We start from the raw sequence: 26,769 nt of genomic DNA on the forward strand, positions 1-26,769 counted from the left end.
CGGGACATTGGCGTGTCTAGAGATTTAGTTAAAAAAAACAAAAAAAAAAAAGTTGATCAAATCTGTACAGTTTCTATTGTTCCAGATTTTTTTAAGTTTGTATTAAAAGCATGATATAATAACTGCTCGTCATGTGTTGCTGTCTGGTGGGATGTGCTAATGGAGGTGCTGCTGTGCTGGGCACACCTGGCGCTGCCTGGGTTTGTGCCAAGGGCAGCTCCCCAGGAACAGCAGTGGCTGCTTTGCCTCGCGGTGAGGTTCAGTGCCCTGGGGAGGGGGAAGGCAGGGAACAGCGCCTTTGGCTGCAGTGCCCCCAGGCCCTTCAGGCAAACAGTTGCCAAAATAGCTGGCTTCCTGCAGCAGGCTGCCAGCAGGAGTAGCTCCTGGCAGCCTGCAACCCTCGGGTCTGAATTTCTTCCTGGAGAACCTGGTGCTGCTTTGCCCTTGGGTTTGCAAGCCCTGGGAGCCAGGCACGCTGCGCTCCATGTGACTGTCACGCTGTGCTAAGCAACAACGCTGTTTTTTTCCCCTTTGTGTCTTGAACCCCTTGTAATCATTTATCTAAAGTGTGCACCAACTCTTGCCCTTCACCATGTTGCTGGAAATGGAAAAAGGCAGCTGTGCCTGCCTGCTCCTTGTCTTTTTTTTACATGGCTCTGACACAGGCCCTTTTTGGGCATAGGTGTGCAGAGGGGCAGTGCTTGCAGTTAGTTCAGAGCTGATAGTTGAGCAGGGATTAAGGTGATGGCTTGGTATCACCTTGTTCCTGGTGTTTGCCCTTGCCCTGTCTGCATTAGCAGGGTGTGTGAGTGTTAGCTGTGAGCGTCATACCAGGCCAGGGTGCTGAGCAGGTCAGTTCCCAAATGGGGTGCAATATGTGGCAGTGAGGTGGGGCTCATCTGCTGGAACCAAGGGGTGGTTTCAGCAAGGCAAGGGTGTGGGGATGTCATTCAAATGTTCATTGCAGGAAGCTCTGCTGCTAGGAGGAAAACTTGATACTTGAGTCATCAGGCAGTCAGCTCTAAGGAGGAGGCAGCTTGGGTAGGGAATGCCATGCTTACCCCTGCACTTTTCAACCAGTCACAGCAGCAATCATGGCACAACTGCCTTATGCAAGCTTGGAAAGGCAGCTGTAAGACAGCCATGCGCTGGCCTGTGTTTTAAATACAGGCCCACCAAGAGCAACCCAAGGCTGGTGAGCACTCCCTGCTGCCCCAGAGCCTTTGGGGCCATAGCATAGCTGGAGACAAACACCGCTTTGCACAGGTGCCTTGCTGTGCCCTGGCTCTTGCACTAGGCCAGAACCAGGATGTGGAAAAACACTGCAAAGCCCCTGCCAATGTGAATGCTGCTTCCTATCTGTACCACTTGGAGACAGCCAATTTGTGCGGCAGCCAATCCATGTGGTCACAGCCAACAGCAAGAGTGACTCCAGCCTGGCAGGCGCATGCTGGGAGGGACACGTGAGGTTTTCCCATCGCCATGGAGAGAGTGAAGGCAGTGAGACCTCTGCAAATAAATTCATGTCTGCATTTTGCCTGTAGGAGAGCCTCGGGGACCCTTACCTTCCTCACCAAATACTGAGGAAGCCACTGTGGGCACTGTCAGGAGTTTTTTTTTTTCCACTTGATTTTGTTGAGCTGGGACAGGAGCCATGCTGCTGGTGCAGATCTCCATGAGGGAGTGCGTCCCTCTTGCTCCACAGGGTGTTTCCACTGAGGGCAGAGTTTTCCTTGGAGTGAATCAGCTAGTGAGTGCTTGCAGAAGTTGCAGCTGTGACTCTCAGCAGAAAAAGCTGACGCCCACAGGAGGCAGTATGTAATGGGGTGATGGGCAGTGCTGCTGCAGCCCTCTCAGCATGGCAACTCTCACCTGGACATGAGCACCAAGTTGCAGTGCTGTCATCACCAGCACTGGGACAGAGGTGTTCACGTCCAAGAAGGGGACGTGACTCCATCATGGTCACTCAGAGCACTCTGGTACTCGTCCACCTCTCCTGGTCTCTCTCATGGTCCCCTGAGCGGAAAAGAGAGGATGCTGAGGGATGGAGTCATTAAGGTTGGAAAAGACCACTAAGATCTACATCTAAGACCTAGTTCAACCACCAGCCCATCCTCACCATGCCCACTGACCACGTCCCTCAGTGCCACATTCACACCGTTCTGGAACCTCCAGGGATGGAGACTCTACCACCTTGGTGGGCAGCCTGTGCCACTGCAGCACCACTCATCCTAAGAAGAAATTTTCCCTCATAACCATCTGAACCTCCCTCAGCATAACTTAAGGCCATTACTTCTCATCCTAAATAGGGGCACGGCTGGGGACGGATGGCCAGTCCATCCCAGTCATGCCATTGCTAAGCATCTACCAAGGATCAATATTCCTTTAGACTAGAAACTTGCCCATTAAAACTATCTGGTCAATTTTTAATCTTAGAGTGAATCATTTTCATTCTCCAAAGTACTCTTTGAGAAGTATTTTCCCCGTGTGCTTTGTGAAATTTTTTACCAACTAGTGCTTCCTATAGGTGGAAACCTTCTGGAAGCCAATGACTACAGTAAACTTCAACAGCTTTGTAGTAAGCAGAGCATAGCACATCTAACCAACATCTGCTCCACAACAGCTGCACCAGACTGACATTTGCTGCAGGAGAAATCCATTCGCCACATCTCATTGTCCTCCCATTCATAGAGTCTGTCCTGTCCCCTCCCATGGCCAGGCAGAAGATGGGAAAACCCCAATGGCCCCATGCTGACCTTGGCCTGGGTGTTCAGTGCCCTGCATTGCTTGGGGACAAAATGCTGGCTGCCCTGGGGACACAGCACAAGTCCCCAGCGGCTGCACATCACTCAACTTTCCTGGAAAGCAGGAGGAACTCGTTATACTGGGTCGCTTAGGGACCACAGCAGTCACCTGTGAAGCCTCCTGGGCCAGTGTGGACTGGACCCTTCTGTTGCCTGTCCAGTAGAGCTGCATAGCCAAGAACAAGTCAGGGTTGGACATAGTCATCTGTAACCCCAGCAGTGGCCCCTGAAGTTGCACAACTGCCTTCCCCCAGGCTACTGTCTCACACGTAGGGCTGGTGGCAGCTGCCCATCATCATCATGGAGCCACAAAGGCAGGAACAAGGTGTCTTGATGGAGAAGTTCCTGAATGCTGGCTTGATCAATCCAGTCTTTACCTCCCCCTAGATATTGTCTTGGATGAAGATACATCACTGTTTTTGTCTCAAGTACAGAGAATCATAGAACCATAGAATCACAGGATGGTTGGGTTGGAAGGGATCTCAGTGTCCACCCAGTCCCACCCCGTGCTGTGGGCAGGGCTGCCACCCCCCAGCTCAGCTACCCAGAGCCCAATCCAACCTGGCCTTGAACCTCCAGGGATGGGGCACCCACAGCTCTCTGGGTTGCTGTGTCAGCGCTTCACTACCCTCTGAGTAGAGAATTTCTTCCTAACATCTGACCTAAATCTCCCCTCTTTTAGCTTAAAGCCATTCCCCTTTGTCCTATTACTATTTGCCCGTGTAAAAAGTCACTCCTTCTCCTGCTTATAAGCTCCCCTCAAGTAAGGGAAGGCCACAATGAAGTCTTTCCACAGCCTTCTATTCTCCAGGCTGAACAAGCCCAGCTCCCTCAGCCTGTCTTTGTAGGAGAGGTGCTTCAGCCCTCTCAGCATCTTTGTGCCCTCCTCTGCACCTGCTCCAACAGCTCCAACATCCCTCTTGTACCCAGGCCTGGATACAAGGAGCTTGGACCAGCTGGAGTGCCAGGCTTCCTGTTTTTGGGGGGATGATGCTGGCAGGGGAATTGGCAACTACTGCTGCAGGAGGTAATTGTCACTTGGTGGATCTAGCTCAGCAAGGCAGTCTGCAGGGCCTCTCCAGGTCTTCCTGCCCTTGGGCACAACCTGCTCAGCTGCTGCCTGGAGCACCTCCTGGTACCGATGCTCTTCACCAGGCAAGCCATAAAAAGGGAAGTGAAGGGATGCATCTGCATCTCCATCTGTTTGCCACTGCATGTACCTGCTGCCACAGCCATGAGAAGACCCCAGGAGTGCAGCAGGGTTTCCCAGCTCTCTGGATATGAGAGCAGGTAAAGCAACCACAGGCACCAGCATTCACCAGATGGGAATGCACCCACCAGGAAACTTGGGAAGTTGGTCACAGCCACCTGCATGCAGCAATGTGGTGTTTCTATCAATGTCAGCATGGCATACAGCTGTGGGAGCTCAGGCTGTGCTGCAGCACATGGCTCGGCTGGCACAAGCTTCCTGGTGCTGCTGCAATAGCCCAATTAGTAGCTCAGGTGTTGCCACAGCCACTGGCAGTGGCCCAGGAGCTAATGACAGAGCAGGCAGCAGATGCGAGGATTGCAGGACTGGGGATGAAGGGAGCTGGATGGACGGCTTCTTCAGACCGGCCTCCGCTCACCGCTGGGACAATGGGTTTTGCAAGGTAGATTCTTGCTTTGTTGGAAGTCTCCAAAACACCCTTCTGCCTTTGAAGGGTGCTGCATTAGGCTCTGCCACCCCTCCCAGGATGTCCAAAATTACCCTGGGATTACCGGGGTGACCGTACCCATGACCACTGGTTTAGAGAAGGAGGAAATCTTATTAAACTCCAGAGGGGTTTAATCAGAAGCCAATTGGCAATGGCGCATTGACACATCATGGATGTGTCATTGCAATGCAATGACAGAGGGGCATCAAGGGCACTCAGTGGTGGAAGAGGCCTTTGCCTTGCCAAATTCCTGCCCTGTACCTCTGCCACAGATGTCCTTCTCAGTGCCCCTGTCTCTCTTGCACTTAGTATCAAACTTAGTTGACTTCGGTGGGTGCCAGCCCCCAACTCAGCTGTGAAAAAAGGGGCAAAAGAGTTATTTCATAGATTCATGGAATCAATGAGGTTGGAAAAGACCACTAAGATCATCTAGTCCAACTGTCCACCTACTACCAGTTCCCCCCACTAAGCCATGTCCCTAAGTACTACATGTACCCTTTCCTTATATACTCCATCACCTCCCTGGGCAGTCTGTTCCAACTAGCATCAATCTTTCTGAGAAGAAATGTTTCCTAATATCCAATGTGAACCTCTCCTGGCACAACTTGATGCTATTCCCTCTTGTCCTATCGCTGTTACCTGGGAGAAGAGGCCAACCCCCACCTCACCACAGCCTCCTTTCAGGTCATTGTAGAGAGCGATAAGCTCCTTTTCCCCATACTAAACAACCCCAGTTCCCTCAGCTGCTCCCCATCAGTCTCGTGCTCCAGACCCCTCACAGCTCCACTGCCCTTCTCTGGACACACTCCAGGGCCTCCATGTCTTTCTTTAGTGAGGGGCCCAGAACTGAACACAGCACTCGAGGTGCGGCCTCACAGTGTTGAGTAGAGGGATGATTTCTAGCCTGTTTCTACCACGTTGGTGATTTTTCCTCCAATGGCTTCAAAAATGCTTTGGAGATTACCCCCTGACTCTGAAACACAGCCCCATCTTGAAAAGAGCTGTGAGGGTGTGGGCGTGAGGGTAGCCATTTTGTGCTAATAACAATAATTTTGTACTTAATACAGTGTCGCGGGAGGGAAGACAGAAATGACTAATTAAAATGTTGGGTAGATAGTCAAGTCATGAGAGCATTACTCAAGCGCAATTTAGCCGGGAAGCTGCGATTCACAGCTCTGCTATTACAAAAATACCACAGGACTTAATCCTCCCGACATCGCCACCAAGGTGTCAGGCTATCACCGTACCTGAGCGCAGCACAAGGCTGCCCGCCACCCACCTCTGGGCTTTGTTGCAGAGCATTCCCTATTTTCAGGATGCCCAGGGCCCCACCCAACTCGGCCTTGAACAACTCTACAATGGATGGGGGCGTTGGGTGACGGCAGGGGGTTGGAAATGGGTGGGCTTTAAGGTCCCTTCCAGCCCCAAACCATTCTATGATTCTAGGATTCTTCATGCCCTAAATCATTCTCCAACAGTTACTCGCTGTCCAGAGCTCTCTCCAAGTGGTGGAATGAAGACGATGAGAGAACATCTCAGTGCTTGTTTGCTGGGACCAGGCTCAGCACGAGCTCTGCTCCACCCTGAGCACGTCCATCACTGCAGTGAAGGTCCCGAGGCTCACATGGACTTCTGGCAGCAGACAGCAGATCCAATAAACAGCAGCTGCTGAGGGCCTGGAGCAGATTAAGTTGGAGCACAAAGCACGTGTTTGGAGCAGCGCCGATCCCTCCCCTGCTCTGTCAGCCCCTGCTTCTACAGCTGTAGCAACAAGGAGCGGAGGTCTCATGCAGCGTAACGGCGTAGGAGGGCTCAGCAGAGGGAGGTTTGAGCTGCAGATGGGCTTGCAGCCCAAGGTCTTCGGTGGAAGTGGTGTTCGGGGCTGTAATGTGGTTTGTAGGAGTGGGAGGGCTGGCTTTTTCTAGAAATGCTTACTGAGCAATTAGCACCAATATCTTTCCTGACACGTTTGTGATGCTTTTGATGGGTACATGTGACACTGAGGGACGTGGTCTCAGCAGTCACAGACACGGGTTGGTGGTTGGACTGGATGACCTTAGCAGTCTTTTCAACCCTAATGATTCTATGATTCAGTGAAATGCTGTATGATATCAATGAGAAAAGATATGCTGTGTGGCCTCGAGGGGTGAGAAGATCCCCATGGAGGTGCAGGGCCAGCCCTGTTCTGGGGCACCATAAGCAGTCCCAGAGCAGATGCCTGAAGGTCCCAGCACACCTCAGCAGGGCAGGACAGCAGCAAGGCCCAACCTAACCCCAGCATTTGCTAAACCCCACGTCCCTGTGGTGCCAGTAGGGAGGAGGGAGAGAGCCTCATCTACAGGCCAGGCTCCTCTGCGGGCCCAGCAGAGTAATGCTGTGCCAGGAAGGGCATTGGCTGGGGCTTACTCATCACTCTGGGATGTCAGTCCTAATGGAAAACATCAGGGAGTAGTTAGAATATGCCATAAATATTTACGAGCGAGAACATCCATTTCCTAACTGCTGTTGGAAGCCTGCAGCTGCTCTGAGGCTTTGGACTGAGGTTCTGGCTCCCGTTCCAGCACTGGGAGAAGCACAGCACCACTCAGTGCCAGTGACCAATGGTGGGCAATGACACGGCCACCTCCTGCGGTGAGTCTGTGGGTTTGGACACAGTTGTTGTGGCCGTCCCTCTGCACGCCAACCCCAGGCTCCTCCGGGGCTTTCTGCTCCTTCTGCGCGGTGCAGGCACGTGGCTGGCACTCAGAGAACAGACTTTAAATAACCGCACCGCAATGACTCACGCATCACCCCAGGCAGTCTGGCTGCCGGCTTACATAGCGTGAAAGCCGGTGATCTCTGGAAGAAGAGAGGATCCTACAGCGAGCAGACATATGGCTCAGTTCCTGGCCAGAAGGTGGGAGGGATGGACGTGTTTGGGGATGAGATAGGCTGGGAGGCTCCGTCCTCCTGACCTGCCTGCACATGCCACGTTTGCTCAGGAATTGCCCCGAGTCAGCAATATCTGCGGCTCCGGGCTGCACCGGAGGCAGAGATGGAGCACACAGCGCAGTGCCCAGGCCCAGCATAGCAAGCACGGGGACCCGGAGCGCTGCTTTGCCCTCTGAAGCCCCCAACCCATCCTACAGCCCCTTTCCAGGAGCAGCACGGCCGGCTTGGCGTCTCCTGGCTGCGGCAGTGGTGGGGACGGGCCGTGCCGGTTAAATGTCACGGCTGTCCCCGCTCCCAGCCAGCGGCCGTGCCCACGTGTCTCCCATTACGTACATCGCTGTGCAAATAGGAGCCGGGGCGGGAGCTGAGAATGACAGCTGCAGAAATGCAAAGGGGACTATTTTTAACCCCCCCCTCGCTCCTTCCCCAGCTCTTCCCGCAGCCTCAGCTGGGCCGTGCGGCCGTTCAGGCGTGGCCACACGGGGAGAAATTCTGGTGGTCCCGCTGAGCTAGTCGTGAGCAACGGCCACGGTGGGACAAGGGCAGGGTGGCGGTGCCCAGAGGAAGCATCCTCCTCAGCCCTCCTGCCCTGCACTTTCCCATCTCCCCCGGGCCTCCCGTCCTCACCTGTCCCTCTCCTCACCCCTAAATCGTCCTGTCCCTTCTCCCCGCCTTGCCTTGTCCTCCCCATCTCTCCCCGTAGGCTTAGAAAGGTCACTCCCTCCTCCAGCCAGAGGGTTACTGTTGCTCCTCCGAGCACACGGCAGGAAGGATCTCCAGGAGGCGGTCAAGACGCTCCCTGGGCACCCAGCCCACCGCGAGCCGCGGGGGAGCGCCCTTGAGCAGCCCTGCGCGCTGCCGCAGCGCCATCTGGCGGCAGACCGCCGCCATGACACCGCCTCGCCGCCATTTGGCAGCACTGAGGGGCCCGGACCCGGCCCTGTGCCCCCAGCCGGGCGCTGGGGGAGGCAATCTCCCAGCCCTCTTCTGCCTCCTCTCTTTTCAGAAGGAAGGAGGGTCGTCGCCTATTGCCCTTTTGCTATTATTTCCCGGGGACATCCGCCCCCCCCTCATTCCAGCATAAATGGCCGACTTTTATCTTAAATCCTCACGACTGGTTTGCTCCTGGTTCCCTTCCATTGCTTTTTCAATCCTTAGTCCAGCAACAATCTCCCTCCTCATCTCCTGAATGCCTTCCCCTCCAAGCACTGGGACGGGGTGAAAGACTGAACCCTTTACACAACTGCATCTCCAGTCTTCTGCCTTGAAACGTTCTCTCCAATGGCTGCATCTAACTACATGTAGATGTATGTAACTATACTAACTATAACTACAGCTATCACAACTAACAGCAAGCAAGCACGCTGAGCTTGGTGTACACAACTGTTGCATATTTCTCAATGAAAGCATTCCAGTTGCTATTTCAGAGCAGCAGAAACCAGAAGACAGATTCTTTCCCTGCTGCTCTGCAGATCAGAGGAGAAAAGAGGAAAATGGAGTACAGTTCAAGTCCCGAAGTCAGCAGATCCCCCCGGCGTATAGCAGGAAGGAGGCTGTTTTTTTCCATTGCCATCTTTCAGATCACTAATGGCTACAAGTAGGAGAAAGCACTTCCATTTCCTGAAAGGAACTAGCAGTACAATGTGCAGAGCTGGCATGTTTAGAAACTTATCCCGCACACACGCAAGAGGACGTAAAATCACCTTGGAAAGAAAGCACTGTATTATCAACATCTGCACTGCTGCCAGCTGCGCTCACGACAGGGAACAGACACCAAGCATCTCCCACAGATTCTAGCATTGAAGCCAAGAAGCAGTACGAGGATGCATCCAACACACCCTTGTAGCCACTCAGTTTCTACTGCAGTACTTTGTTTCGGCAATGTCATGTTCTTGGCCTATAACACACAGCACAGGTTAGGCCCCTCCCTCTACACAGCGTTTAGCTTTTTAGCTTTCCTGCTAATCGCTAATCGCTAATCATGGCTCAGGCAGATAGCCAGGGAAAAGCGACTCAGTTACACTTCCTTCCTTCTGCGAAATCACACCAATTCATTTGCTAATCCACCGCGGTAAGTTGCAGATAGTCATCTTCGCAGTCGTCTTCATGCATTCATTTCAGAATTACCCTTTTCAAGAAGAGGTTAAGCTGCTCTTCATAGACTTTATATAGTGCCTAGTCTGTACACCTCTTCCTTTCCTCAAATGTCAGAAAACAATCAGTGAACATCTATGTTTCCTGTTTGAAATCATTTCTTTCCTACCTGCTCCCACCCCCCCAAATCACAAGATACTCTCTTCATGAGATACTTTTAACAAAAGCAAAGAATCAAACCAACCTTACTGCATTTTCACGGTATGCTAAAATAGTCCAAATGCACTAAAACACCAGTGACCTCATCTTCCTTGAGAGCATACATCTCAGATAGAACTATTATAGACTGCAAGAGGCCAAGGAAACTAAGCATCTTCCTCTGGAAAGTCAGTCAGACACTGAGCGTATAAACGGCATTTCATTCCTTTCCCACTAGGCTGGTCTTTACCTACCAACCCTTGGAAGGGAAAAAAAAAGCAAAATTAGGTTGAAAATGAAGGAATGGAAAAGCTGTGCTCAAAACCTTGCAGGTTTTTAAACCAATTAATTCAGAAAGGGAGAGCCAGACAGCAGCTACCTGCACACCAAATAGTTACACGTGGGAACAGCAGTGAGGTCACGGAAGGCAATCAGCTCTTCAGCATCTACCAACTTCAGTGCAAACTGCAGGTGTAATGCTGGCAGTTGAAGTGTACAGCACACAGATTGCTATCTAGAGAACAAAACTACTGAACCTCTGTGTAGTGGAATATACTTTTTATTTCTTAAAAAGGAAGGGTACTAACAGAATTTAATACAGTCAAAATTTTACATTTTAAACAAAAGCTTTTATTTTTCTTAAAAACCAGTTATGAGCAGAGAGGTGAGAGGATTGAAACTACTCACAGAATCCAAGCTGAAGACTTTGAGAATTCAAATCTGTGGTTTATACAATTTAAAAAGTGTAATAAATGGAAATATAAAATAATACCAACTCTGCAACAGTGAAATGCCCTTTCTTCATTTGATTGCTGTTTAAGCACCTTTATTTTCTTCTATCAGCTGCCAAGAGTGTGTAGGTCTATGTACAAAGTAAGTAGTTTGGGACAAAAGATTCATATATGAATTAAAACCATTTATGGCGATCCAGCTTTACCCAGCCACTATACAATCTTTATTATTTCTTTTGTTTCTATAGAATCTCTCAGCCAGAATGATCTCAAGTGTACTTCATGGGCTGCTCTGAAAAGCAGCTACATTTACAGGAATTATTTAGACAACCTTTAGGAGTAGGCATCCAAGAGATTAGACAAGTTAACACGTAGTAAAACTAAGGTTCATTTGTCTCTCATATAAATAGTGTGCAGATTTATCATCCATCCCATTGAACGGCTGGGACAGATCAGTGCCACGTCTGAAGCCAAATAAAATATTTTTATCCAAGAGGAAACAGAATTTTAGGCCAAATATAGCAGTCAGGAGTTCCCTCTGACTTTTTAGTTCAAACTGAACGTCTTTAAAAAAGCCTTATAGGAGCAGAATTTTCTGAACACCCTGCACATATGCTTAGCTATTTTATAGCCTAGGGACACGGGTGGAGGGGAAGAAGAGATCATCTGTGCTCACTAGAAAAGATGCTGTAGCTTTGTTGTTTATGGAACACCACAGAAGCAGCTGATACCAGATAAAGTCTGTTCCAGTACAGCGTTGAAGACAAAGAAGTTATGTTATGGCTGGAGAGGCTGTTATCACAGGCTGATCTCCTAGCTGAAGACTGACAGACCAGTCTCCACATCTCCTCAAAGCGTTGGTGTCTCCTAACGGACTGCTTGTGATTAGAATCATTAAGGTTGGAAGGGACCTGTAAAATCATTTAGTCCAACCATCAACCCAGCTTGCTCCACTGTTCCTCTTTTAACACAAGATAGAACAGGTCATGAAAGCTGATGAGAGTTCCAGCTGTGCAGCATCCAGCTAAACTTCAACTCGTTAATTGCTTTCCCTCTCCAAAACCAAGACAGGGTACTCGTGTCATCTACGTACATAACGCATCTAATAGAGATGTAGGCTATCCAGGTTACAAATGAGCTTCAGTAACAGTCACTCACTGTTTCATTGCAACTTGCTGCAGTCTGGCTGAAGGGTGGAGGCAGATCTGATCAAGCCAAAAGAGGGAACAGTTAAAAAAAAAAAAAACCAACCCTTTCATTTTCCTCAATCACTAAGTGTTATGAATCATTTAACACTGCCACTTTCCAAATGCTACTCACACACAACAAAATTAATTGCTCAGCTAATGAGGTGGGAAGAATACAGTTACTGGTGCCATGGGTGACTACCCTTAAAGAAAGACTGGAAGAGAACCAGTTCCCTCAAATTCTCAGTTTCTCTGCTTAAGTAGCTCTTTTTTTTTTTTTTTTTAAACACATTTTGTCTCGATAGAAAGCATCACAACTAGACTAGAATTCCACAACACCGATCTTGGTTTTGATTTCTGTAGTTCTCTAGGAAAAAAATAAAATCGTCCCAAATCAAGCTACACAAAGCATTAACAATATTCAGGAATTACAATGGAAGCACTTATTTATTACTTCATAGAACAGATCAGTTTTAAAAGTGTATTTACACGTTCTAAGTTATACAAAATACAGTATTTCAATAGTCATGTTAATCACCATATTTGAGACAACTTCACATAAAAGTGCAGAGGATGCATCTTTCCACGATCCTGGCCAGCAGCAAGCGGTCACCTGCAGCGTGACAGATCAGAGCTGCTGTTGTGCTCCCTGGGGAAAACAAATGCTGCCATACCTTCTCACCGAGCCACAGCTGCAGATCTAAGGAAACATTCAGGCAGGTACACGAGCAAAGTTTGTTGAGACCCACAGACCAAAATCACATGCCTTAATTTACTAGATGGATGTGAAGTACTTTTTTTTTTTTTTTTTTTTTTTTTTTTACTAGGTGTTGTACAGCAAAGGGTTTCTGCTCATGCCTTGGTTGGGAAAATGACATAACAAGGGTTTTGGCTATGTAACAGGCACCCAAATTACATTTAATATGAACAGCCTTATAACTACAAGTGACGGTGTTAAGGACACAATTCTGCAGCCGACTGCCTGGACAGAGCTTCACATTCAAAAATAGATCCTGTGAAGTCCATGCGGTTCTCTATAGATACAGGGCTCAGCCCATGCAGAACTGAGGTCTTAAAACGCTTGGGGCCTCAGATAGTAACTTCTTCACGACACAGCACTATCAGTTCACGGGGGCAGGTCAAGTCCTGGCACAACAGCACACTCAGTTGAAGCAATAGCTATTTGTTCATGCCTTTCTGAGGTAACTCTCCACCCCCATCTCTGTATTCCTTTCACTTCGTTCTGAACTGCGGGCACGAGATCAAGAAAAGGAGATTCCCAAACCTAAACAAGTTTCCTAAAACCTAAACAATCTTCTATAGGATGGGGATCCAAACTGCTGCAGAATTTAAACAGCGAGGCTTTGGTTTCAGCAGCCTAATTTGGGTCAGTAACCTGTGGTACCGTTTTCCCCACTTCCATTTTCTGCTTTACTTGACAGGTATTTTTATGTTTATCTATATATGTATCTTCCTCAAAGTATTCCCTTTCCCCCATAGTTGCTTCAACTTGAAATCTGCATTCCAGAAGGGACTTGCTAGGGGACAGCATACTCTCAAGTTAAAAAAGAACATTCCGTATGACAAATCTGCATTATTGACAATTAAACCACTGTAGTTTCTCGATTAGCGTTATGTTAGCATCTCCACAGAAGTTATGCTTACTCTTTCTACCTTCTTCCCATTCTTTTGTTGTGAATTTATCCATCTTCACCCTGTTACAGTGGCAGCTATACAGATCAGAGTAATCAGCTGAAAATCTAGAAATCTAGCCAGTATCTTCCAGTACTGCAAGGGCAAAACAACAGCACTGACAAATTTATTTTGCTGCTTTTGGATTTAGATGTAGATTACTAAGAAAAAAAGGATTTATGCATTAAGCTAAGTTTGCATTTCTCATCTCTTGCTTATCAGCTAAAACAGTGAGGGCAAATGAAATCCTGTCTGGGTTTTAAAGGGTGCAAGATACCTTCACTCTCACTAAAAATGAAGGCGTCTGATCACAAGGAACAGAGCCATGTTATCCTGAAGAGGTTTACAGGGCTGAAGCAACAATATTCTCTTCTGTGCAAATCCATTGTTTTGGGGGAAAAAAAAATCCCCACACAAGAATGTTTTATTGAGCTGTTACTGCTGGCCTTCTACTACACCCTTCAATGTGAAACACATTTGTTAAAATCAGTAGCAATCCTGCAGGTAACACTGAAAGTGATTTTGACAGTTATAATACCTTGGGCTTTCAAAAAGCACAGCAGGGAAAAGGGAAATTGTCAGAAATTACATAAAACGTTACCGAAAGAACTGTAGAAAGCCACATAACATTCTTTTTAAGAAAAGAAATAACTAAACAAGAAAAAGCGACAACAAAAAACATTCCTTCTCCCAGCACAAGTTTATAGTATGCTTTTTAACCCTGTCCACGGTGGGGGAGGGAGGGAAAAGATTTCAGACTGTCTGAACATCAAAACTGCGTGAACAAATAAGTGAAGGATCAGTTTATGAACACGACACCTGCAATCAGGGATACATCCACCTGATCCCAGCACAGGGCGCTCCAGAGTAACACAAATATACCCAGGGCTCCAGTGCTTGCTTAAAGCTTGATGCTCACCTCATCAGAACGAAGACTTTTTCCTATGGAAGTTAACGAGATCTTTGTTAGCGGCTTCACTGGGAGCAGACCTTGGCATCAGGTGAAAGAATAAAGTTCTAGGGACTTACTAAGTACCGAAATGCACTGCTGCATGGAAATGTAACTGTGTGGATTAGAAGGTCACGTACGAAAGTAGTACTGCAATAAGTTTTGTGCATCACTTACTCATTGTCAGTTTTTCTGTAGAATAAGACAACAGTCAATTGCCAATATCAACAGTTTATGCACTTTGAAAGCTAGTGCTGTGCAACGGCTGTTTGATTTCAATCTATTTCTTAATGAATGTAGAGCTGTCAAAAACAGCTCCCTTTAATGGCAATCCCTGCAGTGATGCTCCAAGATGCATTCCCTTTATTCCCTCCCCTTGGAGATGGTCCCTTTTTGGATGCAGTGGAGTATATTGGCAATAGGCACGCTTACGGCCTCTATGTAGCACGTTCCAAGGTTAGAGAACTTCAGACACTAACAGTGTCAATTCAGCATCTTTTAACACGTAGACTGAGCTAAAAGAATATTGGTCTTACGATCACTACGGAAAATCTATCCAAGCTACCATTTACAAATAGGATAGTCATCCTCGTCAAAGAAACAAGACTGTAAGTGAATCTTTCTGAAAGGAGCAGCACGCTCTGAAGCAGTAAGCTCAACTTCCCAAGACTGCAAAAGCTGAGAATGGAAATCAGCACTGCACATCACTTAGCCGTCTGGCAATGCGCACACTCCTTTCGTAGTTATTACCTTGAAGACGTTGATTCTTAACAACAACAACAAAAATCTCCAACTATAGAAGATCAGTCACATTTATCTCGAAGTGTGATTTTCCAGTTTTGCAACCTGTAGATACGTGAAACAGGATGTGCAGATATGCACTGTTTCCTACAGGGAAGCACAAGAATTTACTAACAGTCTTCTCTGAAATAAAATATATATATATATATATATATAATTCACTGTTAGTTTCCACTGTATAAACCTTTGATATGACAGGAAAAGACAGAATTGCACATACTATTCTTACTGTTTTGCTCTTAAAATAGCGTGGCATACTGCAAAACCAGGTCCTGTATACAATGTATAGGCATTTAAAACATGCTCCTAAAGCAGTAAGACAGCAAGACCCAATGAAGGATTAGCAACTCCTTGCCCAGTTACAATATTCTTTTGATTTAAGCAGGAAGTATGACCTTCAAGAATAGCCAAAGCCAACTGGAAATGTAGAAATGATAAATGGAAAGAGTTGCTATATTTACATGCTGTCAGTATCATCAAAATAAAGGAAAAAGAAAAACTGGACATACCAAAAATATCCATTTGAATCTGCAATATTTGCTCCAGGTAGTGATATATGCTGATGTTTCAGCAACGCAGAGCTAAGCTATTCATCCATCTGAGGGTACTCAGAGATCACCTCAGAATCACAAATTCTGATTGTGCACTCAGTATAATTTTGTAACCAATGAAAGTTAAAAAATACTTTCTCCACTCCAGATCATGGTCCATTACAAATAACAGGTCAGTAAGTGCATTTAATATATATGCCCTTTACAAAGGTTATGCTTTCAAAAAAAAAAAAAAGTTACAAATCCTGCATTTTATTTTTTAGGTGAAGGTACAACATTATCTGCTGCCTTGCATCTTTTTCTCTTTGCCTTTCTGCTCTGAAGAGTGGTATCTCTTGGATAAATACTAACTCAGAATACTTGCTCAATGTTGTGTCAGGTTTTGCTGGTAACTAGTTGTGCCTCATAACTCAGGCACTTGTGCTTCTGAAAGCTTTCTGGATTATTTCTCTCGAGGTGTATGCTGTTCACCAATCTCCAGGCACAAATACACCAAACATTCACTCCTGTCTTACAGGCTTCAGCTCTGTGCTACTTTCCCAGAAAGTAAGTACTTGTTCTTCCCACTTAAATATAGCTCTTAACCTTCCTTAACATAAAGGTAGATTCTTGTTTGGCTGATGAAGCTATTACAAAGGAACTTCCACCTACTTTCCCCATCTTCAACACACAATAATCATCTCCACAATCTGCCTAAGCTTTCATCTACTCTCCCACACCAGCACAAGGAAGGGTCTTAGTACTTAATGCATCTGCTGTACCTCTGCAAAGTCTTTAGCTGTTTCAGATTTGTCAAACAGATGAAATACTCTTCTGCCACTGCAGTTCTCATGTAGTCAAGAGAGAGCAAATTGCAGCACGGCAGCTCATAGCCATTGCTTTGCTGGCACTAATACTCACTTGGTAGCCTTACACTGCCAAAAGACACGGGGATCAGACTAGCACCTTGTCCATGACTGCTAATTTGTAACAGAAGATCAGGCTTTGTTTCAGTGAGATACCATTAAAAGAAAGCGAGCCTTGAAAAAAAATGAGAAGGCAGGTTACAGCAGTGTTTTTCCTCTTACATGGGTTGTTTGATAGAGATTTCTTACAAGCCTCCATATGGCACGCCGGGGCGCTTTCTGCATTGTTTCAATACATCTGCTGTATTACTCTGCACTGGAAGCCTTACACATCACAAACTGCTGTCTTTGATTCTGCACTCACAACACTCCACAAGATGCTATGCTGTACCAGAAGCGAGCTGCAGCATTAGGTACAACTTATTCTACTGCAGGGGAAAGAAGTTTTAAAGTATAGCAGTTCTTAATATATACAGACACTTCCATTTAAATCTCTCTATTTACTTCCATATAAATCTCTCTATTTTCATCCACTCGAGTGCCAAAACAGTCACTACTCACACAGGCTGTCAACAGACTTTGAAACATGAACTTTGAGTGTCTTGACAAAACCCCAGTAAGTAAGCTTATTGTAGTTCATAGTTACAGTGAGAAAGACAGATAAGAAAGCCATATACAGAGTTAAGGAGACTTTGCACTTTTCATCATGCCCAGCCCTGGGTAGTTCAGATGGGGTACTTGCAGGCAAGCAGGCAGGCAGGGTCATCGTCAGTTGTGTTGGGACACCTCAAAGATTTCACTGCTCACTCTGAAGACTGGCGATTCATGTGTGCTTTTTAGTTTCTTTGTTTTTAAAAGTCTTTAAAGTTGCATCACTCGGAATCAGATAAGTCACTTTAAACAAAGCAAAGTGTTAAGTGTGACAATTTATTTATCATATACTTCCCACCATCACCACCACCACACACCACCCTGTGAAAGCAAATCCCCTGCTGAAAGGGTGACCATTTTTAGCATGTTTGAAAGAAATCAGACCAACACAGTATGAAGAGACATTCTGGTCGAATTAGAACATAAAAAGGGAAGAGAGATCAAAGCATACATTTACTTTAACTGTACTGGATTAGCCTGCTTCTTCACTTCCTTAAGAAGTCAACGCACAATTGGTTTAAATTCATACCAATTTTTCCATTATGTTTAAAAGACAAGCTGGGCACAAAGTCTTTAGTACAGGACAGAACCTCTGTTTCGTTTCCCTCAACACTCTTTTCAGATTTCAAGAGGGGAACTGGAAACTATCCTCAACATCTTCTACCTTGTTACTCCCTAATAGAAGCATTAGCCCAGGAAGCAGAGCTTAGAAGTTCTGACATAACCGCTATCTTAAGATAGCTTCTCTTGTCTAGAAGGGAACTTCTGCACAAATACTTCCGTTAAAGCTTCTGGTTCTTGCAGCTGGAGGTCATGGAGAAGGTCCCAACATCACACGCAGCATAGTTCTCTTTTAGCAGCACATACTGTTGAAGCAGCACTTGGTGCTGAGAATGGATTATTTTCAAGAGGGCAAGTCTTGTATATTAATTTTCTATCAAGAAGCATGCTAGAGAGAGAACCAGCAGGCACAGAGAGTCTAGATACACTGCTACACAAGAGATATGGAGGTGTACTGTTGGTAGCTTGTTCCATAGCATATTAGGGAGGCAAAGGACCAAAACAAACAAACAAAAAAAAACAACAAAAACTTTGTACAACAGGTAAGGTGTAACAAAGTAACAGTGGCTAGTTTCTCTGTTTCCTCATGCTATGGAAGATTTTCTGTGAAAATTTTAAAAGCAATTCCTTAACAGATGGGGCTCAAATTCAGCATAAGAAGGCAGACTTCTTTTTCTCCCTTACTCCTCAGTTATGATGAATAGGCTGCTTCATCAGCAATTCGAGGAAGAAGTCTCCCCTCAAGGAACAAAAAATGAAGGATGGTGGTAGAATTACAGCCTAAAATCCACAACAAACTATTCTGTAGTCATCTGTAAAGTGAGAGACTCCCTGCTGTTCTCTATTCTAGGCTCCTGGAAGTTATCCAGAATTAGAGCCTATCAAGAGGCTTGAGCAGTATTTTACCAACACTGTACTGATTGTAGTTTTCCTAGAGCTTAAGGTAGAGATCTCAGTGTCCACAAGAGATTGAACATTTCCCTGTCCTAAAGATTCTCTGTTCCTCTTCAACAGGAAGAGAGTGCCTTCTAGCGCCTCTAAATGGGAGAGGAGAATTTCACGATGCTGCACAGCAACATCTTAAAATTATGTTTCACAATTTGACTGGGGCAGGGAGGTGGCACACAGGTACAGAAGAGTAGGATTTTCTTGAAAACAAACAAACAAAAAAAAGACAAAGAAAAAAGAAAAGAACCTAAAGGACTCTGGTCTTTGCTTTTTTCCCTCCATTGAAAAAAAGAGAGATTAGAACAGAAAGCAAAAGCTCTGTCCAGTCACAAGGAATCCATATATATTCCTTTGGACAGGATAATCTGTTCTTTCGTATGACATCAGAAAGTGCTCTATTAGTGCTAAAGTTGTAAATACGGACATTAAGTTTCTGGGCAACATGAAAATCAGGAAATGTGTCTGAATGTTTTGCCAACAGACTTTTTTTTTTTTTTTTTAAAGATGCAAAATGGGAAAGCCTCCACAAACTTTATTTCTGAAAGTCTCTACAGAAGGCAGAGAAGTCTAAGAGGCTAAAACAAGGAGCCTTAACAAGGAAAAGGGGTGTGCTTACAAGGGTCCGTATCTGGTCTCGTATTTAGAAACAATGTTCTTGCATCGCCCCACTTCCTTGCGCAGCTCTGCAACCTCCGTCCTCAGGGCCGTATTCTCTTTCTCCAGGAAGGCTGCCCGAATTGTGATCTGATTCTCCTTTAATCGTCGAGCATCACGGGAACGCTTTGCTGCCACATTGTTCTTCTTTCGCCTTGTCCAGTATTTTTCATCCTGGAGCAAAAAGAAATAAGAAAAAAGATGCCAACCTGACATTTTGTATCAAATAAATACCTCCGTCCTATAAGGGCACTACATTCCATACTTGAGAGCTTCCTTCATTGGTTCATAAGGCTCAGATGCTAAAACACAGGCAAGAGAGCACTGTAAGATTTCATAATCACACACAAGTCTTGCTTTAGCATAAACAAGATGCGCTGCTAGAACTGGAGAGAATAAAAGACTTGGCTACTAAGCCGTCCAATTAAAACCTGCCCTTGACTTAATTTCAATTCAAGAATAAACTTCCAAGAAAAATAGCCCGTTTTCTTGTCGGCTCAAAGCTACAGCAGGCATAATGCTGGGCAAATACATACGCTGGCCTTCAAAGCGCAGCAGATGTGGATGTGACCAGATAGTTCTTTTAATTTCTGTGTGTATCATTTTCAGTTGCTCCTGCCTGGTAATTATCTCATGGTACTAAACCAGCAAGAACAGCAGTTTACTTGTCAATTCTATTCCTGGCAATGCTTTTCCCCAGTCATGTAGCATGTTACCTTTATATGTGAATGTGTTTGGTCAAAGAGTGAAAAATTTTGATCACAGCCTAGAGAAGTCTGCAGTAATAAATCTGTTACCTTTTGCTCATCTGGGACAAAAACCTTCTTTGCTTTTTTAATCATTGGTTGTGGTTTCAGGTCCTCTTCAGTAAACTTGTGCTTGCGAGGATTGAAAAGCTCACCACCAGGCACACTGGACAGCACTAAATCAGCAGGGTCAGGATTAAAATTCACCTCAACTTCTACACAGTCAGGATCAATGGGGCTGGGTGTATTTCTCTCATTTTGCGGTGGGGACTCTGGCAAAAACAGAAGTTGCAACACATTCAGCAGGATGAAGAGAATTAACTCAGAAGCCACACTGGATACCTCTGTTGTTGCAGCTAGCATTTAATAGCTCTACCTGATATTTCTCTAATGCAATGCTTGGTACTGCATGTCCATTGTAATACAAGATCCAGGAACATCTGCCAGACTAACAGACATGAGTAGACAGGTGTGGGACAAAAGCTAAGACTTCCTCAAAGTGCTTTTTGCACTTGAGCACATTTAACATTGCTACAGCAAGTGTTTCTAAGTATGGAAACTGTATCAGCCTGAGATTTGTCACTTTGAAAACTTCACAGAAAACAGCTTGCCCAAACACTGCAGTCTTAAGTCCTTCAAAGGTAAGACAATTGCATTACCAAAGGACTAAAGAACTGTACATTTAAATACAAATTTAAATACATGCTACTACCGTGCCACATGGGAACAGAAGTGCCCTAACAAGCTGCCCGACAGTGTTCACATGAACTTTGACATATTTATCTACCACCTAGCAATTCAAGTTCATGAAGTTTGTAATGTCAGTGCAATCTGAAGCAGAGATCAATGAATAAACCTTTTCATATGCCACCTGGAAAAAAACAAACAAACACCACACCTTATGCTTTACAGAAAGAATTTCACGTTTTGCTTTTCGCACAGGTTCCCAGGAGGAGGTCCTCAGCAAAATGCTTGCTGTAAACCCTGCTCCTGAAATAGCACTGTGCAAGTTTAATGGCTAAGAAGTTTAAACTCCAACACTACTCATGAAAAGCAGAAGTCTCTCAGTACCACTTAAGTACATAGTTTTGTTTCTTTGTTCCTTCATTCTCTCTTCAAAGCAACACAGAATATTAAACTGTACCACTAATAGACCTTTTCCAAAGGTCAGCTTACCAGTTTCATAGGCCAGCAAGGAAATGCTGCTTTGTTATTTATTTTTTTTCCAATTAAGCATTGTTATTTGAGGGACAAACCAAGGCAGTACAAGTGACTTGGCACAACCTATCGAATCTATTAGAAGCCAATCTGAGCAGCTAAATTCACAACACGTCCAGCTTCTCACCAAATAAGCAAAATTAAGAAAACAAATTCTTTATGCTGGCATTCCAGCTCCACTGATTTCAAAAGAGAAAGGCTGCAATACTTATAAACACTGACTCATTTTTCCAGTAAGGAGACTGAGGAAGACGAGAGGCAGCATCTTCATGAATTGACACATAGGCTACGCTGAGCACTTTCCTGTTACTTAGCCTGCCACAGCTAACAGCAATGGGTTAGCACACCTCCTCTTGGATCTGAAGAGGCACCTGTTGATAGCAGAACAATCAAAACAATTCCATCTACCTGTGCTGGAGGCTGCTTCAGATTGCTGGTAGACGGCAGTAGATGACGAAGACACAGGAGAACCAGTGGATGCACTGGCTGGCTCCTTTTCTTCCAGCTTAGCCACAGGCATGAGTGGATTCTGGTTCAAATCCAGGTGAGTAGGGCTGGAAGGAATTCCATTCTCTAGGAGAAATTCGTCCAGATCCATGTATTCCAGATGGAAAGACTCTCCATCGTAAGGAATAGTTTTGTCCCAGATAGGTGGCATGAGGGAAGCTGAGACTGCCATAGTGCTGGCAGCTGCCGCCTCATCTTCCTCAAGCTTTATCTTCTTCTCTTTATCTGAAAGATACAAGTAGGTCACTGCACAAGTTGCAGCTTTAAAAAAAAAAAAAAAATCCCATGGAAGAAAATTCAGTAAACCATATTTCTGTCTTAAGACATGATCTGGAAATGCAGATGTTGAAAGGCAACATTTGTATGCAGCTCAGCATGGAGTGCTTTGCTTCCCTGCAAGGGCTGGACCACAGTTGAGTAGCCTTGAAGATTATCAACTCTGCTGTGAGAACTCACCAAAGTACACTATAATACTGCATCTGGCTTATTATTCACTAGCCACTGCAAAATAGACTGGTTCATTTGTCTTATCCTGACTTGTCCTGGAAGATGGGGAAGTGAATGTCCTGACATAGAATTACAGCGGAAGCCATTAAAGAACTTTGAGGAAGCAGAGTAGTTTATTCTATGCACGAGGGAAAGAAGGTGCAGAAGAATAATTTAGATTGACATTCAGAAGTAAATAAGGGTTTTCAGATTGCATTTGAAAATCAGCTGGAAGGGTCCACAGCACATCAGAGACCTGGACCACTACTGTTCAGTATTTCAGATGCATTCCTTTCTAAAATGACTCAGCATGTCCACATAAAGTAATAGCTCCAAATGCTGTTCACTATAGATAGCTCAGTGTACCTACATACAATTTTTACTCTTTGGGGAGATGTCTGATAAGGCATACTCCCACATCTCCACCCCCAGGCCAGAAAAGACTGATGAGCTCTCCATTTACTATGCTACAAAGCATGTAATACTGAAAAATGGCTGTTTCTACATTCCCCATAGCTACTGAATCTTCACAACTGTCTGGGACAGAATCCAAGCAGAAAACTCAAGTTATGGAATAATTACATAATTTAAGAGATAAAAATAAATCGGCAAAAAAAAGTCCAAGTTCTGTTCCTGATCCAGATCTCCACATAGCTATGCAATTCTACCTGCACTGCAAGGAAGCACTGCAGAAGCAATGTTAGGGCAGTGACTACTGGAGCCAGTGCTGCCATCAAAAGGAACAGTCACCAGGTGTAGCTGTACCAACTGGGAATTGCATCTTATCAAGGAAACAGATAAATACCCACTCTGAGGGAACAAGGGCTGCAGGAACATACACTGGAGCACTGTGGATCTCCAGCATCTGCACACAGCAGCCTGACAAAACGCACAAGTCCTTGGCAATAGGATATTCCAGACCAGTTAAAATCTACTAAAGGAGTATTCTACTTCATCGAGGTGGGAGTGCGGTTGAAACCGTGCTCTAAATCAGAAAAGCCTATTTATATAAAGCCTATTTGATAAAACTGGCATTCCTTCCACTGCTGCCTTAGCTGAGACGGAACTGAGATTGAAAGAGCTTTTTATGGCTCAAAGAACAGCACTGCCATACAAAATAAATTATCGTTTTCATCTACCATCCCCCAAATATTTTATACAAGAGATAGTTACTAATCTAAACACATAAGAAAATACTTATCTGCTACAGACTTGGGACTAACAGTAAGTACCTAAAGGGTAAGCTTTGCTAACATTATCTCCTTGCAGCTATGGGGTGCTCCCCTCACAACTTCACACCGCTGCCTCTGAACTTCCACCTCCCAACACCTATCCCTGCTATAAACTCCTTTGCTAACTTCCCTACCTTTTCCCAGGCAAAGCAAATGTTCAGGTTAACAGCCACGATCCAAACCGCCTGAATGTTCTAAACAGCTTGTACTTGAAGCAAGTAAAGAAATGCTGTCTGCTCTGTTTCACATACAAAGATGACGTCACTAGTGAGGCACACTCCACCAAATCAGAACAGCCATTTTACATCAAGCTTTTGAATCTAGGATATTGCATTCCCATAAGGTTTGCATATTGCCCAACACAACCACCCAGATTTGTGCAAGGACTTGTGTACATAACAATACAAAACAAGTGACAATAACGATTTCTTTATAAATCGCTTTATTTTTTTATCAACATGATAAACAACTTGTGAATGTTGAATCAAAGTGTCATCACCCCTTGGTCTTAAAAACATCAGTATTCCATTATAAATGCAAGTCTTAACACAGCCAGTAGTGCACGGGCATTGCAACATCTAACGCAACAGCTCAAAATACAAAGCTTAGTTGTTGTATCTCCAGCCTCTCCCTTCCTCCCTCCCCCCCCAGAAGATAGATGCCATACTGCAGGCATGTGTGGCTCTTATAAGAACTTTCAGAGCCCCACAGATGTGCACCATCATCCTGCTGTACGTTAGTACCCCAAAAAGACCGCGGACCTCCCAACTTCCTCTTGCTATTGTCCCTGGCTCACATCAAATTAAATCCTTTCTTCACATGAGAGGACCACCTGATTCTTTTCCTTTTGCTACACGTTGAGAACTGGACAAGCACTGAGTCTCCAGTGTCGTCTTTGTTTAGCTATGCTGCCTCTTTCTCCACCCTCACTTCTAGCAGCAATATCTGAAACAAAATTAAAATAGCAGCCGTTAGCAGGCATACCAAGTGCCCATGTATTTCAAACATGACGCATAAAAAGAGAACTGTTGTGTGATCATTTTTACACTGACATTTTCCCACTGGCTTTCTTTCAATTCATTTAATCTTTATTTCCTGCTGCACAACATCCTGCTGGGTACACAATATCTAATGAAACACTAATTAACTTCTTGCATCTTGAGGTGAAAGTTTCTGCCTGCCCCAGCGCAGGGACCTGAAACATTAATTCTCCAAATATATTTATAGTGTAAACAGGTATTACCTGACAGCAGAGCTGCAGTATTCTAAGAGGCTCCATTTGCAGTGATTCAAGGTCACCCTGGTAAATCTGGACTGTAGTTCTGCAGCTGAAAGCTCACGTCCAATTTAGTCCTCTCACTCTGCTACTGTGACCTATTAACTAGCTTGTACATCTGCTGTTAAGAGAGGTCACTAGTTTACCTTAAATAATTCTGGCAATGAAAAGCAAGAACTCCAGGTCACTAACAGCTGGAAACACTCATTTTAGCAAGCTGGAAAGAGCTTTATTGCTCATGCTTGTTTTTCCACAAGACAAGACAGAAGTTTAGGCCACTACCAGTACCCACACTTTTGAGGAAGCCCTACTTCATCAAAAATATTTTGCCAAATTATACCAAAAATGTTGTATAGTCGAAGGCTGATTCTTCCACAGATCCTCAGCCCCATTTGTGACAGTGCAACAAGATAGGTTGTAGAGTAATGTACTCCTGATGCCCATTACTGTGATGTTTGATGAGGCATTCCTGCCACAGCAGCATGCAACTGGTGATTAAGGCATCCTTTGGACTGGAGAGTATGCAGCAGTTCATTATTAATAGGCAGGACCTACAGTCCTGCTCCAAAATATTAATCCTCTTCCCTTACTCCACAGACTTCATTATTTTAAATTACTATTTTTTTTTATTTAACCCTTATGCTCTGCTTAAGAACAACTTACAACAAGTGCTGTTGCATATACTCAGTACATGGCAGAGCATTCATGATAGCATTCAGTTGGAACTGGATGTCCTCTGCTGTTGCTCAGAAGGATTAGAAAGCCTGCTCGCTTACTGGGTAGTCGAATTACCCAGGGCAGTTGGAAAACCCATAGGAAGCTTGTGCAGACTATAAATGGACACAACTGCAGCTAGTTGATACCATTTATCTCAGAATAATACACCAAATTGTATATTGTCAACAAGCAAAGCACACGGGAGCCTTTCTTAGAAAGCCTGCTGACACTTTGGCTCCATCCATGCATTGTAAAGGAACAGAAAATAAAAGAAGAATCCTCTGAAGTCAGTAGTTGCAATTGTACTGGCAGGTCTTCTGTAAAATTAAGAACAGTTACCTGCTAATAGGGGTGCCTTTTTTCTCTGTCTTGCAAACATGCAGAGAATTGAAGCATCGAGAGATCAAAACAAACAAAGCAACACGTTTCAGGAAGCGTGAAATGAAATGACATAGTGCCAGGTGAATTAAAGGAAGCCCTGGGAGAAATTTAAGAATGGGAACAGTGTGAACTTCATCCCAGCATGAATAGAGAGGGGTAATCAGAATTCAGCGGGCCCACCAATAAGCTTAACAGGGTCACGCTGTGTGCCTTCCCAAGCTGGAACGGGGTCATCTGGTAAGGCAAAAAGAATTCAATGCTTCTCATTTTAGAGCAGTGCAAGGCATAAAATCCTTATTTGTTTTAAAATTTCACAGTTCCAAATGCTGGACGTAGAAAACAAAGCGGCCATATCTTGTTTGGTCACCACACACCACCTGAGGTTGTTTCTGATAGCACTGTCACCTCTAAAGGGTATTGGGTGAGGATAATAACCTCAGCACTGCCGTAACGTTGGAGATTCAAAATGCACTGCAGCATCCTGTGCCATAGCAACACGGCCAACCTCTACCCGAGGCTGACCTCTCTATTATTATTATTATTTTTTTTTTTTTAGAGCAGAAAGGAGAAAAGGTATTGGCCAGAATCACGAGACGAATAGGTTTACGCAGTGCTGTGCAAAGATAGAAAACGCCAACGGCTCTGCACTGGGAAGGCTGCAGCCAGCCCTGTTTGCACAACGCTGCCCTCAGGAGCAGAGGAGCCCCGGCCGGGCAGGACGGCGCAGGTACCGGGCACACCCTTGGGGATTAGGCTCGGTGCGAGGCGCGCAGCTCTGCCCACACAGCGTGCTGAGAGCAGACAGAGGCACCTGAAGGCTCCTTCCAGCCCAACTTTGCGGCAACGGAGGCAGCCGCCTCCCGCGGCACACCCCGCACCCCTCCCACCTGAAGCGTTTCTCGCCGCCCCGAC

The 26,769-nt window shown here is 45.4% G+C and overlaps 1 protein-coding gene across 2 annotated transcripts in view; it reads right to left on the reverse strand.

Moving 5' to 3' along the window:
* Window positions 1–11,909: 11,909 nt before the first annotated feature.
* TEF (TEF transcription factor, PAR bZIP family member) overlaps window positions 11,910–26,769 on the reverse strand; it is a 19,456-nt gene continuing 4,596 nt past the window's right edge. Inside the window, exons 2-5 of one of the 2 annotated variants that reach the window (XM_003202295.4) lie at window positions 21,667–21,990; window positions 20,092–20,312; window positions 19,257–19,468; window positions 11,910–17,374 (exon numbers count right to left, since the gene is read on the reverse strand). In XM_003202295.4, coding sequence (XP_003202343.1) covers window positions 17,353–17,374; window positions 19,257–19,468; window positions 20,092–20,312; window positions 21,667–21,990 — 779 coding nt within the window. In that variant the 3' untranslated portion in view covers window positions 11,910–17,352. The other variant, XM_010710464.3, reaches the window with a different exon arrangement.

This window comes from Meleagris gallopavo, chromosome 1 (genome assembly GCF_000146605.3).
Source record: "Meleagris gallopavo isolate NT-WF06-2002-E0010 breed Aviagen turkey brand Nicholas breeding stock chromosome 1, Turkey_5.1, whole genome shotgun sequence".
In the NCBI taxonomy this organism is placed as follows: Eukaryota; Metazoa; Chordata; class Aves; order Galliformes; family Phasianidae; genus Meleagris; species Meleagris gallopavo.